Source organism: Papaver somniferum, chromosome 9 (assembly GCF_003573695.1).
Source record: "Papaver somniferum cultivar HN1 chromosome 9, ASM357369v1, whole genome shotgun sequence".
Classification (NCBI taxonomy): domain Eukaryota; kingdom Viridiplantae; phylum Streptophyta; class Magnoliopsida; order Ranunculales; family Papaveraceae; genus Papaver; species Papaver somniferum.
The window spans coordinates 81359505-81371952 of NC_039366.1; the positions used below are offsets into that span (position 1 = coordinate 81359505).

The 12448-nt window shown below is 38.7% G+C and overlaps 2 protein-coding genes and 1 long non-coding RNA gene across 4 annotated transcripts; 2 read left to right on the top strand and 1 right to left on the bottom strand.

Annotated features, from left to right (window-relative positions):
• Window positions 1-3623: 3623 nt before the first annotated feature.
• Window positions 3624-5957, top strand: LOC113310564. Of its 2 annotated transcripts, none has more exons than XM_026559284.1 (3): window positions 3624-3728; window positions 5282-5378; window positions 5482-5957. In XM_026559284.1, exons 1-3 carry the CDS (start codon window positions 3624-3626, stop codon window positions 5625-5627), a joined length of 348 nt encoding a protein of 115 aa, XP_026415069.1. In that variant the 3' UTR covers window positions 5628-5957. The 2 variants fall into 2 exon arrangements, with proteins under 2 accessions (XP_026415069.1, XP_026415071.1); XM_026559286.1 differs by having other exon boundaries at window positions 3642-3728; window positions 5277-5378.
• A 415-nt stretch (window positions 5958-6372) lies between these two features.
• On the top strand, window positions 6373-7301 carry LOC113310565. Its single transcript, XR_003341216.1, has 2 exons — window positions 6373-6419; window positions 6793-7301. It is a non-coding gene; the product is annotated as an uncharacterized LOC113310565 (long non-coding RNA).
• Window positions 7302-8154: 853 nt separating this feature from the next.
• Window positions 8155-11892, bottom strand: LOC113310563 (leucine-rich repeat receptor-like tyrosine-protein kinase PXC3). The gene is made up of 2 exons (XM_026559283.1): window positions 8842-11892; window positions 8155-8745 (listed from the first exon to the last, which is right to left on the bottom strand). Exons 1-2 carry the CDS (start codon window positions 11186-11188, stop codon window positions 8426-8428), a joined length of 2667 nt encoding a protein of 888 aa, XP_026415068.1. The 5' UTR covers window positions 11189-11892; the 3' UTR covers window positions 8155-8425.
• Window positions 11893-12448: the final 556 nt, after the last annotated feature.

The window sequence follows — 12448 nt, forward strand, 5'->3', positions numbered from 1 at the left end:
GATTAGGCTCTGGTGCCTTAGAATTTGCTTCGTCCAGTTGTTGGCCGGTATTCGTGCTTTGGGCAATTCGATCTTTTAAGTCTTAGTTCTCTCTGGCCAGAAGAGCTACGGCATCTGCGTAGACCTGCTGGATCTTTTTCAATTCTTCAGCTCTACCATCAGTCGGTGGGACTGGTTAGATCCCTGATTGGGAGTTCCGGCTTGTACCCTACGGCCATGGTTCCCCCTTCGTCTACTGTGTGTATTAAGGGTGGTAGAGGATCAGCTTCGATTGTTGGTATCTCCAAGTTTGGTCCCCTCGGTTGAGTTTCCGCCGGCGGTGCTAAAACCACTGGTATGGTTTGATTCTGACCGTTGGTTGACATCATTCCGAAGGCTGGCGGATGTGCGGGCTGATGTGTCATAGATTCTGCCACCCCTTCTCTTTGTTGATGAAATTGGTTTGTAACCAAAGTTTTGTTAGCTTCTGCAGCCTGGAGGGCCGCAACAGTTGCTTTGTTCTTCGTGGCTGCTGCTTTGAGAGTCGCGCCTGCAATGGAGTTAGTGTTCATAGGTGAGGTGATTTCCGCAGCATCCTGCCTCTGATTAGTTGTTTTATCTTTGTCTCCTTTCTGCTTACTTCGGGTCATGACCGGGGTAGTCCTTGATGTCTCCTTTGATGAGGCTTTGGTTTTTCCTGCCTCTAGTGTCTTTTCCATCTTGAGTCTTTTTCTGCATAGGGGAATAAATAAAGAGAACCAAAGATATCCACGAGGATCGGGTTAGTGCCATTCGTACCCGCAAAATTTGTGGAATAAAAAGAAATGAGTTGCCTGAGGGCCTTAATAAAAGAAAAACATAAAGACTTCATCGGTCTTGTTTTCGCAATACAAATCCTCTAATAAACAATCATGGATCTTGTTTTCAGACTACTTTTGAAAAGGGAGATCCGTAGCGAAAACTCATGAATCTGATTATTAAGTCTTACTTAGTTTAAAAAAAACGCCTCACGTGCAAATCTGTGATAGATAGCCTTGGATTTGTCTGCTTTGAAATGATGTTTGTGAAAATAAAGACCATGAACCCAGAATAAAAAAAGTTTTGAAAGCCCGCTAAACCCAGAATAGGGCACAGCCATAATGCGCGTTTAAGGTGAAATCACAGGATAAGATAAATCTTTTACCGGGACAAAGTCCCTGTTTCTAGCACTAGATTGTGAACACATAAATCTCGAAGCCATCCACGTGTTCACAAACAATACTCGCATACATTCTAATTCTGAAATTGTACGTCGTATACGTAAAGGGGATGATTATATCGATTCATCGACTCTAAGCCTTCGAGCTTATCATTGTCTAGTCGAATATTATCATAAATAATGTTCGTATAAAGGGGTAAACATAGAATCAAATATAAATGTAAAGCACATGACGTTCAACGCTGAACGTAAAGTGCTGAAACGTAAACAAGACAAAGATTTACGTGGTTCGGCATTAAGGCCTACATCCACGGGGCTGGTGTTTCACTATGTATTGAATGATTACAAAGATAGTCGAATGACTTTAGAGTACACATAGGTCTGCGGAAGTAGGGGGATCACTTACTCTTCCTATTTCTCTCTCCTATATTCTCCTATATTTGCTCTGGATTGGTCGGCCTCTTCTCTCTTAGTGGAGAGGGGTATTTATAGGGTTGGAACGTGGGTCCTACTTCTGAGGTGTCGTTGCAACCTTATCTTCTTGTGCTTTGTGCCCATTACGCATAGGTCTTCGGCATATGCTGCGGTCTAAGCTTGAATACGAAGGGTTATCCTCGCTTATTCCACGAGCTGATTGACACGTGTATATCTCTTGGTATTTAGTGCGGGTAGATGGACGTCCGCTCGTGTCAGACAAGTGTCTCTTAGTCTGGTCACATCTGCGTCAGTCAAACTCTCTCTCAGCCGTTGATCTGGGATCTTCTTCGGGATTGGATGTACTAACACCCAAGGGGTATTATCTGGTGCTCTTTTTAGCCATCATACCTCTGTGATCCTATGTCCCTCACCGTCAGATCTGCTGACCGGTGACATTTTCTGATGAGATACTCCTCTAGGTTATGACGGCTTGTTATCATGTTTTGATATCTCGCTTTGCATGCCTTCCACGTGTCTCTTCCAGTACACGTGGTGGATGATGAAAGCTGTACATACAGATTATATACCATGTTTATGTCGACGCATATTTTAAGCGTAACAGGTATCCCAGGTTTGGGATTCTTTTGAAAGACCCTTCAGAAACTGCTTTGTTCGGTGTCGTGAAGAAAAACACAAGTAGAAAAACACAAGTAGACGAGTTCCCCAGTTGCATACCCACTTGGAGGGGATGTTGATTGCAGCAGAACTTGCCAAGGACTATGTTGACAATGACAAAGAAGCTACTCAAGGAAAGAAATTGTGATATATATTTATAGCAATTCTACATATGTTGTTAGTGTTGTTGACGCGGATAGGCAACCTGAAACCGAGCAATTTACAGAAGGTGTGAGGAGAATAGTGAAGCAGTTGAAAGTGTTCACTGCTACAAATGATATGTTTATTTGTGATGTTACCCGCTTTGATAATAGAGCTGCTGATTATTTGGCAAGGTCGCCCACCTTTAAGGTGGGCCAGAAAATTTTAAAGGAGGATTTTGATAAGAAGTTGGAATTCTCATGAAACAAGATAAAATATTGGACGATATGAAGAGTGGGAGTTCTACTCCAGAAGATAGAGCAATTATCTGGGCTGAGCACAGAGCTGCGCTCGGTTAAAGTGCACATGTGCTGTTGGTTGTTATACTTTTCTGCCATCTTTTGTTCTGTTGACAATGTGTAACCGCTAAAACAACCTCTTTCTTTCTTCCATTTTTCTTTGTTTCGTCGCGAGCAACCCTGTGAAGATGATATGCTTTGTCTGAGTTGTTTTATGTTGGTGTTCATTCTGATTCAAATGCTGCTCCTAAGTTATATTTTGCTTCCTAGTTAATATTATACTTTGGTTTCTGAAGTTTCTGAGTACCCTCATAAGTGCTGCGTGCTGCATTGGTCGGATCTGCAATGCCTTGGACCTAATGTGGAATACTCTGCATAAACATGTTCAGAGGTTGGGGGCTAGATTTCATATAGCTCTACTTAAGAGTGATGTCATTTTTCAGCAACAAAGGCTATTTAAGCTTTCTATGTTTATTGTAAAATGATATAATTTTTGTTGCTGTGCGTTAGCGGCACGCTCGTATAATCTGGAAGCGGTGAACATTATAATACCAGTCTTGTAATTTAACCTATTAACACGGAAGTCATGAGATTTGCCAGAACTAGTCTATCCATAATTTATCTGGAGCCTTAACCAAACTCTTGTTACATCGTCGGAAGTCTTCAATGTTGCTACTGTTGCACCTCATAGTTTTGGGGTTCAGATGTCTGGTAATCCTTGGCACATTCCAGAACAAGGCGGACAACCTTTACCAGCCTAGTAAACACTCTCGGAGCTAAGCTTTAACCTTTCTAGTACCTTGGGTCCATGACCAAGACCAGGGGGAAAAGGGTAGGACAAAAATGGCACAGAAATAAAATATCAGGGTCAAACTGGTAAAAACTGAAAACATGTATTGATATAAACACCGGAAATGAGGTTCCCATGGAATAGTTTCAGATTGTATAGGCCTTCTTCGTCTTCGCTGTCTCTCTCTCTAAATTCAATCAAGTTAGGGTTTCTCTACAGAAGAACAAAGGTCAGATCTCTTTATTAATCTAGAAATCCAATAATCTTTTGTTAATATTTATCCCCTTTTTCTGTGTTTTTAGATTACGTTGTCTTCCTTGAAATTGTTATTAATCTTCATTTGGTTTTCATTTTCTCTGCAATTAGTGAGGCATTTTGTTAACTATTGTATGAATAAATCTTTATCCGTTTTTTTTTTCTGAACAATATTTGTTTTTTGTAATTATTGTATCTAGGGTTTTGTATGTGCCCGCCAGTTTGATTTTACTTTAGATTGCACAGGTAGATCTGTTAGTCTTTTATGAGTTTCTTCGGTTCATGTTAGAATTTTTGTTGTTGACTTGATTTTTTTTTAATTTTTTTTTTTTTTTTTTTTTTTTGATTGCTGCAAATCCTAAAATGAGTAAAATATGAATAAATCCATGGGAGGTGTCACTTGCTTGACTGAAAAATATAGCCCTTTCAGATGTATCTTAGTTGAGAAATCTGTTTGATATTGGTTAATGGTATACCATATATAGGCATAATGCTTTCAAAAAAAAAAATTATAGGCAAATCCTTAAAACCACAAATCTTGAGAACAATGACAATTACTGAAATGAATCACCATAATTTAACTTGGACAAATGTTGTTGTATGTTATGTCTTATAACTTTTGATATCCAAATACATGTTTATGAAAAAGACTTTAGAGGTTTTGTTATTTTCTTTAACTGGAGTCTGTATGGCAAATTTCAACCCTAGATAGAAGCACTGCCAGTTCAAAAACTATACATGATATCAATATATACAAGTAACAGCCACTGCAAAGAAGACTGTACACGTATGCCGTCACGACTGCCTTATTAGTTATTACATGTTATGTTAGGTGTTATCATTATAATTTTCTCTAATTTCTGTGCAAGTGGTAGAACCTTCAAATTAACAGACGCTATTCAATTCTCAAACCCACTATTGGTACAAGTTATAAACACTAGCTAGAGAGTTATCAAAACTGGAAGCTCTAGTAGGCAAGATGATCTATCCGGTTTTGTAATTTGATTTGTGAGGAGTGATGACCACATCCCTCTTTAGGATTTAGGAAAGTGTGCACTTACTTAGGAACAAAGCAGATAATTGTATATGTTATCCTGCTTAAGTTGGGTGTTTCCTTACCATCAGGTTGTGCAATTCATCAATTGTTTCCATGGTAGAAGGGTTTCTGTGGTTGAGTTATAAAGATCAGGGTCTGTGGTTGAGTTGTGGATGTTTCTTAAAGAGTATCTGGCAAACCTTTGGAGTTGCAGTGCATTAAGCTCTCCCTTTTTGAATTGATGAATGGAATTATGGTTCCAATTGACTAGAGACAGTAATTCAGTAGCTCTCTAAGTTTAGAGAGAAATCTATAACAGTGGTTAATAAATTATTATCTAGTCTGCAGAATAGTAAAAATAGGAAACCTGCGTGCCTCTGGTTTTTTTGTTACTTTCCAGCATAATTTGTCCTGTTACTTTTTTAAGCATTGTAACGGAAATTGATTTTCTCTTATATGTAATCTGATGTCTTTATATTTCCTCAGTTCAGACAATGACAGCAGCCAAAATCATTGGAGCTGTGGTAGGAACTACAGTACTTGCATTCGGGTTGGATCATGTTATATCTGATAGGAAGTTGTTTGGAGGTAATAGTTTCAGTGTGGTGCTTTAAGTTTTTTTTTTAATACATATATCAGGGTTTTGAATCTAATTTTTTTTTCTATATGATGTATTCCCCAAACACCACAGGGACCACTCCGTCAACTGTTTTAAACCAGGCATGGTGGCAAGAAACTGATAAGAAGTTCCAGTCGTGGCCTCGTGTAGCAGGACCCCCAGTTGTTATGAACCCCATCAGTCGCCAGAATTTTATTGTCAAGTCTCGTGATGAATAAAGTGCTGTAGTATCATCTGTGGTGCATGATTAGTATTCAATCTGCCCCTGAAAGTGGATACTCTAATGGAAGTAGCTCATCTACTTGAAGTCTGATTATAACGACTACTTTTTTTATCACATTGTGTAGTTGTTTTTGCGGATATAGGTATTGGTCAATAATGATAAAAACCTGATTGGGAGCACAATATGCACCTTATGATTGTGCTATGGTGTGATTCTTCTTTTTTTTTCCATAATCACTATTCTTTTTTCTGCCTTCTAGTTTCTGGTGAAACCCTAAGATCTACATTGTGAAGAGATGATAAAATGATCTATTGTATTGATCAAAGGTTAATCTTACAACCGAGTGCTTACAGAGTTTATATACCAGGCTCGGACAACTCTCATATCTCACCGACACACTCACGTGTGGCTCACAGGCTTCACATCACAAGACTCTGCTGTCACACACACACACTCTATTACTCCCCCTCAATCTCAAGGTGTCCTGAAAAGAAGCCTTGAGAGTGCACATAACAAGACTCCTGTGCTGTCACACACACTACACAGTAGAAACAGTTAATGCAGGGGTTGCATGAAAGTAGAAGCAGCAGAAGAGTAATATAGGCTGCAAATCAAACTGCAACTATGGTTGTAGTGTTGCAGGTGGTGAAGCACAAAACATGAGCAGCGCCGGGTGATAATGTTGCAGGAGCAGTTGATGTAGAGAGACCCGCAGACGAACAACTGTTGGAGCAGAGACATAACATTCCTTCTCATGATGATCAAGCAGGTGAGGTAGCAGCAAAAGGTAATGTAGGAGTGGTAGAGGTAGACATGAAGCACTGTGGTGGAGACATGAGTAGGCATATATAATGCTGGTGTAGTATAACATGACATATCGTTGTTGCCGTAGGAGCAGAGCATGATAAATTCATACTAGATACACAAGCCAATAGGACGAATTCAAACTTGAAGTACCAACACTGGAATAATCACAGTAAACAACATGAGCTTGTGCAGTAATAATTGCGGCAGAATGAAAGTAAGATTCAAACCAAGGCTGAGTGGCTGACCTGACTGTAGTGGACTAAGTGTTGCATAAGCCTGAACTTTGTATGCTGTGTAGAAAATATGCACACTGTACGCTGTGTAGATAACCTGCACTCTATGTTCTTATGTAGAGAAGTATGCTGTGGAGATAACAAGTAGGTGGAGGAGCCCCTGAAGTCTGTGTAGATGTCCTTCACAACGCATATATCTGCAACGCCTGGATTCGAGGAATAGAGCCTGCATCTTTATAGCCTTGTACCAACCAGAATCATGTGAAAACTCCTCCAAAGGCAGTTGAACTTCAAATGTTCAGCAACATGAGCTTGTAAGATGCATACACTACCTTCATACACACTTGCATATCCAGGAGGAAGAAGAAATAATACCAAGAGGAAGTATCACTATTAGCAATTGCCATTGGTTCATGAGAAGCATATCACTGTGAATACAACACACTCTAGCTAAAGCAGAAACTTCTTATAGCGCAACAATGCATACTTCCAAGGCATGTTCTGGACAGATGAGAACAGTGGTCTTCACGCTGCACCTTACTGAAAACCAATACCAGTACTATCGCCAAACAGAAATGCACACATATACGAGGAGAATAAAAACAGCCTTGAATAACCAACAATAGAAATAAACCACACTCATATAAGATCTCATACATCCATATGCTGTTACAGAACAACATCTGCTCTTGGTTTTATTCACACACAGACGAAATAAACCAACAAGAAAGAATTTCCAGCAAGAAATCATATCTTTGCGTTTGTTTATGAACAAACAACCACTGGAGGTTGAATAACAAGCAAACAATAAAAAAAACAAGCAGCAGCCATAGCAATGTATGCCTCCACCGCACAATTTTATTTATATACACAACAAACTGCAAGAACATCTCATGCCAATGAAAAAGTAGGAGGCAGAGTTTGATAAGTGAGAAAAACTCACTAACTGCATCCAAATGAACACTGCATCAGGCACTCATGTTGATCCGTCAACACTCATGTTGATCCGTCAACACACATACACACACAGAACAGAAGGCGTCAACTGTCTTTCTGAATAAGATTCACTAATCCAAGTCTAACTTGTAACGCCTAGAAAGTTCACCGTATATTCAAGTAAACCAGTATCATAAAACAACTTATTCTAGGTAATATGCCAATTTATTCAACATTCAGATTACTTGGACTGCATGTTCATTAATGTGATTGAGCAACTGCAAGTAAAAAATAATAATTTTATGTAAACACTATGGTCACCTACACAAAGCTCATGAAAATTATAGCCCTGCAATTCGTCTACTGCACTTAACAATTCCAGTAAGAAATTAGCAGCGCAGGTCTGACTCCATTGGTATAGGTATTCTAGTTTACTTATCAAAGACAGCTAAAACCTGCATTCTCCTAATCGAACTACCTCCCATACTACAATGAGTTATCCAAACTAATTATAACTTGTTGAATACTAATGTACTCTTGTTTTCATAAATTCAGGGTGTTAAAAACGCACCTCCGAAATTCATTTCCAACGCGATTGGTGAAAATTACAATCTCATAAAAAACTGTACGGTACACAGTTGGATAATTGAAGGAGTAAACCAAATAAGACATCATCATCATTTGCTCCTTCACACCCTTCCCAAAACCCCTCTTCAAGATTCCATGTTCTAGGCTTCTACTTAAATGAAAGCTGTTGAATAATATATAACAATAAATTTGGAAATGTAGAGAGCAACTACATTTTACCGTATCAGGTTCAGTTTACTTCTTGAAGAAGTTCCACCACTTTCTTCATTTTAGGCCGTTTAGCCGGTGTTGTATCAGTGCAAAGCAAGGCGACTTTCAGAACTGCAAGCATTTGTTTCCTCCAAGCAAATGAAACCGTACTCAACCTTGAATCCAAAATTTGCTCTGGTGTGTCTCCTCTTTCTGGTGCAGTATGAACCCATTTCACTAAATCTATTCCTTCACCAAACAATTCATCAACTGGTGATCTAGTTGTGAGAATCTCAAGCAACACCACACCATAACTGTAAACATTTCCAGGTGCCGTAACTTGCATTGTATATGCATATTCTGATTAAAAGAGACAAGAAAGAAGCAATGAAGCAGGCGTGAACACGTGAAGGTAAGAACATCAGTAAATTTATAAGATATAGTAAGTGCAAGTACCTGGGGGAATATAACCAAATGATCCTGCCACCGCACTTATGCTTGCGGTGCCTTTGGACGGATCTAAGAGCTTTGAGATTTCAATTTCCCCGATTAGAGGCTTCAAATTGGAATCTAAGATAACGTTACTTGTCGAGATATCTAGATGGATAATGGCAACATGATGAAGAAATGCCAAACCTTCTGCGACTCCGATGGCGATCGAGAGTCTTGTTGGCCAGTCAGGTTCAAAATCTTTTTCAGCAGCAATCGAGTCACGAAGGTGCTGAGCTAAGGTTCCGTTTGGTAAGTAACTGTGCAGCAAAATAGCCGATTCTTCGTAGATGACAAAACCAACAGGCCTAATCAAATGCTCATGGCAAAGCTTACTCAGCCGCTCTAGCTCTCTGATCATCTTGTTTTGATGATGGATAACTGTTCTGTCAATGGAATTCAACCTCTTCACAGATAAAATCAAGCCAGATGGCATAACTGCTTTATAAGTAGAACTGAAAGTTCCAGAGTGAAGCTTGTTGGATTCTTTAAGAGTTGCTTTAACAACAGAGTCGAAATCTATGGCCTGTTTGAGATTCTCAACAAAGACATTGCCTGCTATTATTAGAGCTGGATCAGGATTCTTCTCTTCTGCAATTTCTTCAGATTTTGCAGCCATTTCTTGTCTCTCCCTCATCATAAAAAGAAATACGATAATCGAAACAGAAACAAAAACTGCTAAACCAGATCCAATTACTGCTAATACAATCTTGTACGAAACCCTGTGATGATAAGTTTGGTCTGAATCTAAAGAATTCCCACAAGATATGCCTAATGGCTCTCCACAAAGTCCCTTATTCCCGTAAAAACTTGAATTTGGACTCTTCTGAAAAGGTGCGAAAACGGGCACTTGGCCTGTAAGAGAGTTATGTGAAAAATTAACTTCTATCAAACTTAACATTCCCTTTAGCGCCGACGGGATACTCCCAGAGAGCTGATTACTCGAGATATCCAGAGCAACAAGCTTATCGAGTTTACCCAACTCGGACGGTAGAGATCCATGAAGATGATTGAAGCTCAAATTCAAAGCTATCTGCAAATTCTTAATCTGACCCATCTCAGGAGGGATAATTCCGGTGAGGTAGTTGTTACCCAGTTGCAATTCAAGTAGCTTTACGCAGTTTCCGATCTCACTGGGAATTTCCCCTCGCAGTGAATTCTGACTCACAAGAAGGAACTGTAATTTTGGAGCCTTACAGAGTTCTCTTGGTAGTGTCCCGTTCAATCTATTAATACTAAGATCAAACTTGCTAAGATTCTTGCACTTAAGAAGGGAATCAGGAATTTCTCCAATGAGACTGTTACCAGAAAGAATTAACTCCTGCAAATTTGCAAGTTCTCCAAACTCCGGAGGAACAGTCCCAGTGAAGCCGTTGAAGGCTAAATTCAGGAGAGTTAAGTTATTGCATTGAGCAAATTCTCGAACAACTTCCCCGGACAGGTTATTGTTATCAGCTTCGAAGTAAGTAAGGCTACTGATATTTCCAACTGAAGTAGGTATGCTTCCTGTGAGTTTATTGTCTCCAATTCGAAGATTTGAAAGACCTTGACAGTTTCCAACAGATAAAGGAAGATTTCCAACAAGTTTATTCATGGTTAACACTAGAACTTCAAGCTTCCCAGAAGAAAATATGCTTTCAGGTATGGGTCCTTCAAGTAGATTCGAATGAAGATTCAACAAACGAAGACCAGACAAGGAGCCTAAATTGTTAGGAATTTTTCCACTTAAGTCATTCTCATATGCTGCGAAAACTCTTAGCTTGGTAAAGTTCCCTATCCATAAAGGAATGGAACCATTCAGTTTATTCCCTGAAACTTGAAGATCTTGTAAATTTTCTAGATTCTTCAATTCATCAGGTATATTAGAGACAAGATAGTTCCCGGAAAGGTTTAAGGATCTAAGGTTTTTGAGTTTACCCAATTCTGGAGGAATTGAACTTCCAAAAATGTTCAAAGACAAATCAAGAAACTCAAGCTGAGTGAGATTACCAAATGAAGAAGGAATTGGTCCTTGAAGCTTATTATTAGAAAGATCTAACCACTTCAAAGCTTTCAGTTCTGAGATTAAAGTAATATTACCTCCGATTTTGCGGTCGGAAAGCTCAAGCATTTCAACTGAAGAAAGATCAGAATTGCAGCGTACACCCTCCCAAGAACAGTAACTTGAATCATTTGAACTCCAGATAGGAATTCCAAGTTCTTTTTTAAGAGCCACCATAATCAACTGGTCATTATTCTGAGCAATCAGAAGCTGAATTCTCAATAAAATGCTAATCAGCAGAAGTGAAATTCTACTCCTCCTAAAAGGAGACATCGGAAACCCCAAAAAATGCACAGAAAAATATACTACTTTTTTGGGTTCTCAGACAAAAACCATCCAGGTAGTAAATCAATGTCTGAACAGAAAATTAATACCCTTGTATTTTCTAGTTCAAACTCCAACACCTGTGGAGAAAAACCATTTCTTGTTTTTTCCAAAACTCAAGCTTTAAATGAAGAAATCCCTGAACTTTAAACCCAAAAAAAAAATCCTTCTTCTTGCAACACTTCATCAAACAACTAAAGCACCAAAAGACGAACCCCACTTTTCTCACTGTCTTTAAGCTCGGATGAGTTCTGCTAGATCTTCAAGTTTTCTGAACTACAAAACCCAAATCTTCACTTCTTTGAAACATCTCTCAAAACTCACTCCTTTCTCTTACTCATTGAAGAAACTATTAACCACTGAAAAGTTGGCTTTGAAAACTCAGGAGGACTGATGATGAAACAACTTCAACTTTCTCTTTCTCTTTTTCTCTAATTTCAACTACAGCACCGTATGAAAAAGCGTGAAAAAGAAGTGCTTTTTTTAATTTTTACAGAAAAACAGTGAATATAAGAAGCAATCCTTGTTCAATCAATTCAGACAGTGTAATGAAATGGAGTAAAGGGAAAGGTATCAGGGTTTTATGTACTACTGGTTTCACAGACCAAGACCAGTTTTCTACTTACTTCACTGTGACCAGAGTCACCAGACAACTCATAGCTTTTACTACTAAGCCAAAAATTCCCTTCACGGGGAAATCAACAGTATCATTAATCAATGGAGATACTTATTTATATTTTCGGCTGCAAACAATTATTAAATAATATTATATTTATAGTAAATGAATAAATCCCTTCAATTACTCTGCTTTTTGCTCTCTTGAAATTTTAAATATTTTAGAATTTTCCGGGGAGACAAACAAGTATTGTAACATATTTTACGCGTTCCACGAATGATGAACCGTACCAACTATTTTCTATTTCTAACCCCCGTGGTCGTGCTATGAGTGACCTACAATCTTGTTTTGAGAGTCGTGTGTTATGAGTGACCTACAATCTTGTTTTGAGACGGTTAAGAAAAATATAAATGAATGTGTAGTCTTAATCATGCAATTCAATCGATTTAGAATAAGGAGTTAAACTAATGATGAGTTGGTAAGAAGATCTTTAGATGAATGGCGAAGATTGAAAAATATGGTTTTCCGTTTCGAAGGTTGTTTCGAAATTTTAAGGTGTTGAACAATTTTAACCTCTTTTTGTTCGATGTTGT